Here is a 4,215-nt window from a genome sequence, read left to right as displayed (position 1 = left end):
TAAAAATTAAAAATGTGGAAAGAGTTCTCTAAAAATGACAGGAGGCTCTACACCTTGGAGAATTGGATGTTCCCTGGCTTCTCTGTTGGAAGCTGTTGGTTTGTATACCTTATTGTGAAAGCGTGTTCTACAGTATTTCAGCTAAAGGTATTCATGGCATAAATGTTGACATATTTACACACTTAGATAGAAATGTGATGATAGATACCATGGAGTTGATAAAGGGACGCATGATAGCATCATTGGTAATATTGGGCATATGAGATAGAGCCCCAGAAGGAAACAAACAGCTTGAATAGTTTAATGATGGAGCTATTTACCATGGTGTCTTAATTTGCTAGGCCTTCCATAACAAAATACCACTATCTTAGTCTATTTGGGCTGCTATAACAAAAATACTCTAGGGATTAATATTTCAATGTATGCGTTTGGGGGGATATAAGTATTCAGTTCATAACATCCCCCACAGTGATATGAATTAGATGACAATTGATAAAGATAATTTATATTGACATTCATTAATTCAAGAAAACTTTACTGAATATCTACTGTGTGCCAGACTCAGCTAGGCTCTGGGAGTATAGATGGTGGGGGGGGGGACTGTTCCAGCCTTTAATGAATTTATAAGTGCAAGGGTGACAGATCAGCCATTGCAATACAAGGATAGCAGCAAGGAAAGTGTGCTGGTGCAGCTCCTAGAAGGGAAAAAATAAACCACTCCGTGGGAATCCGCAAAAATGACCTTCAAGCAGAAACCAAAGATGAGTAGATTGAGTAGTAAATAGGAAGTGGAACAGACAAGAGGAAACATTCTGGAGGAAGAAATAAGATATGCAGAGACCCAAGACAAAAACTAGGGTGACCACCATCCTGGTTTGCCCAGGGCTGTCCTGGTTTTAGCACTAAAAGTCTCACATTCAAGAAATGCGCCAGTCACCGTGGAACTGTAAATATCCTAGTGTAGCTGGTACATAGAGGAATTTGGGGTTGGGGCAGTATTGGTGAGAGAGAAAGCTGGAAAAGGAGGCAGGAGCCCCAACAGGAACTAAGTCATATGAAGGAGTTCAGACTTTTATCTTGAAGGCAGTCCAGCAGTCAATAAGTGATCTTACATGGGGGAGTGACTTGCTAAGACTTGCATTTAGAAATATCTCTTTCTGCTGTATAATTAAGAAGAGGGACACTACTAAAAGCCAGTTAGTGGTTTTCCAAGGAAGAGATGATGGTGACTTAAAGTAAAATAATAGAGGGGGATGGAGAAAGCCAGAGGGTTTAAAATATCTTGAGAAGGAGTAACAGAACTTAGAAAGATAGATGTGGGAGGTGAGCAACAAAGAAAATCAAGGATGACTTCCAGATTTCTGGCTTGGACAACTGGAAAAAGTCTTGGGAAGTAATTAGGATGGTTTGGAAAACCCTTCCCCACACCACCCGACATGAGAATACAAACAAAGCAGCTATTCTTTGCTCCCCATACAGCTCTTGTTGACCTGAAAATCTGCTTTATTGTGCAACTGACCCAGAGGTCTTCAGGCATAGCCATGAGACCTACAGGAACTTCAGGATAAGAAGGAGGTTGGGGCAAGAGGGGGAAGAAAGTGGGCATTCGTTACACTAGATATTTCGTAAATGATTTATGTGCTCTGTCTTATTTAATCTTGATGAGAATCTTATGAGGTGGGTGGGTGGATATTGTGATCCCCGTGTCATAGCTGCAAAATGGGGAATCAAGTATTGTGCCACAGGCGGGTGTGTGTGTGTGAGTGAGCGGGGAAGGGGAGAGCCCTTGGGACCTGCCACAGTGAAAAAGTCGAGCTTCAGAGGAGCCTGCCCGGGCCTGTGAACTCCCTCAGGGGACTTAAGAGAAAGGGGTTCCTCAAATACAGTGATAAATAAGCTTTGCACAGTAATAGGATTACATTTAAAACTGTTACAAGAGAGGTGTGACTAGCCCATTCTTGTATCACCAAGAGCTAGGCATTTTCTTCATTCAACAGGTATTATTTTATGTTCATTGTTTCTACAATAGCACAAAGGAACCCTTCTATTTGTTGTCTTACCTTATGCTGAACTTAGAACAACGCTGAAAACCAGGGAGCATTATTTACTCCCTTTTCGTCTCCCTTTCTTCTTCGATTCTGACAGCTTGCTATGTTTAACCCCAGTTTGCCTACCCTTTCCCAGAAAAATCAGCGAACATGCATGGATGCATTATAGGCAGGCAGCGTAGATTCCGTGAGGAAGAAGGAACCCAGCTTTGCTCTCAGGGGGCTTACAGTCTCATCGGGAGACAGATAATTACCTTCAGAAACAAATACGGATGCCCAAGAACATACGTATGTTCAGTGCTAGGTCAGCGGCCTCCATAATGATTGGCTTCAGGAATCCAGCCGAGGCAGACACCCCGGGGGTCCAGGCAAGCTTCTTGGAGAAGGTGGGCCTCTAAGGACAGGTTAGAGTTAGAGAAGGAGTAAAGAGAGCACGTGAGGTAAGGCCAGTCGGTGTGGTGCATCTTTGTGGAGTAAGAGGGACCTGGTTCGCTGGAGAAGAGAACAAGAGACAGCAGTCATTGGCTGAAGCAATTTCTCATTAGATAAAAGTAGATATTCCTCAGATTCATAGAGACCCTGTGTGTTGCAAACATATGCATCAGAGCATGAGAGGATATATAACAAATGATCTGACGGCTGGGGCTTGCCAGCTGAATATGGAGTAATCGGAGTGGGGTTATGTTCAGGGAAGGTTATAATACCTGTATATCTGCTCTATCTCCTTATATCTCTCTGCACAGAGTAGAGGCCAAGAAAAGGGTGAACTTGGCGATCTCAGCTGAGCTCGTATTCTTTCTTTCTCTTGCTCTCTCCATTCTTTTCTCTTCCCTCTCCTGCTCACCGCCAGATGTCGAGGAGAAAGCCTTTCTCACTGTGAGTTTCGGTTGGCATGTCAACCTGTGACATTTGCCTTTTGAGAGAGAATCTGTGCATGTACAACTTAGTAAGGAGCAGAAAGTACGGGAACTAGACCAATACTCTCCTGGTCTAAGAAAAACCTTTTTGCTCTGTGAACTCGGCCTGGCACTTCAACTGCCTGTTCTTGGTTTCATTCATTTGTAAAAAGGGGATGTTAATACCTCCCTACCTACCTCACAGAATTTTCTTGAGGTGCAAATGAAATTATGGTTGTGAATGCACTCCGGAGACTAAAGAAGTTATTATTAGACTAAAGAAGTTATTATTAGTTGCTCAGTGTGAAGATTGCATGGGGATAAGGGGTGGTGAAATGGGGACGTCTCGATAAATCCCAAGCAGTCCTATGATTTTATAAGATTGTTTTACATCATTAAAATAACTTTAATTATATAGCTTCCTCTGATGTTTTAATGACTCTCACTCTGATGATATCTTTTTTCCTCCCTAGATATCCCTAAGTACAGAACCCAGTTCCCCTCTACAAGTTCCAGCTCACCTCGCTTGGCCTCCTCATCAGTAAGTGGGGCTCCCAGCCGCNGTAGCTGATAGTGGGAACAGCAGCAGTAGCAACTGCCAAAATCCCACCAGTTCACAGTCTGAGACCACAAGGAACAAGGAGGCAGGGCCGATGGTGAGCGACTGCCGAGAGGCTGATGAGGGGTCAGGTTAGCCAGGCAGCCAGAAGGAGGCTCCTACCGGTGGAATAAGTTTCTCTTTTTTTGTTGGAGCGCATACCTCAGTGGCCCATGTGGGAATCGAACCGGCAACCTTGGTGTTATGAGCCCTGCGCCCTGTGTTCTAACCAGCTGAATTAACCGGCTGTCCCTACGTTTCTCTTTCTTGCTTTTACCTTTACTTTCCTCTCCCCCATCCCCTCCTCCCAGTTCTCTTTATCTTTCCCCTTTGTCTTTTCTTTCTCTCAGTTTCCACAGTGTAAACAAATGGTTGCATCTATAGCTGTATGAAATGTAAGCCATATATTTTCTTTTCCTGTGTGGCGTCTGTACCATCTTGTGCCTGGACATATGCTCACGCCGTTACTCGTCATCAGTGTTGGGTTTTTCTATGGCACACTCCTAGACTGAACAGTGGGTGTGTGTTGAACTCAGTGCCATGAATTCTGTGCCAGGTGCACTCCACCGCTTACTAACCACAATATTTGTTCTTAATTTTTGATACGTCAGAGAAGAAAAGGCCTAATTGCTAAGAGTCCTGGGGGCAAAATGAACTCTCAGGAGGGACCCCA

The 4,215-nt window shown here is 43.9% G+C and overlaps 1 protein-coding gene across 3 annotated transcripts in view; it reads left to right on the top strand.

The window, feature by feature from the left end:
• FBXO16 (F-box protein 16) overlaps positions 1 to 3,506 on the top strand; it is a 56,538-nt gene extending 53,032 nt beyond the window's left edge. For 2 of the 3 annotated variants that reach the window (XM_019636227.1, XM_019636224.1), the window contains one exon: positions 3,418 to 3,503. In XM_019636227.1, the coding sequence (XP_019491772.1) occupies positions 3,418 to 3,489 (72 nt within the window). In that variant the 3' untranslated portion in view covers positions 3,490 to 3,503. Of the gene's footprint in view, positions 1 to 2,898; positions 2,925 to 3,417 lie in introns of all 3 variants that reach the window. The other variant, XM_019636225.1, reaches the window with a different exon arrangement.
• Positions 3,507 to 4,215: the final 709 nt, after the last annotated feature.

The sequence above is a fragment of the Hipposideros armiger genome, unplaced genomic scaffold (assembly GCF_001890085.2).
Source record: "Hipposideros armiger isolate ML-2016 unplaced genomic scaffold, ASM189008v1 scaffold_27, whole genome shotgun sequence".
Lineage (NCBI taxonomy): Eukaryota > Metazoa > Chordata > Mammalia > Chiroptera > Hipposideridae > Hipposideros > Hipposideros armiger.
This window is presented reverse-complemented; position numbering and strand designations above follow the sequence as displayed.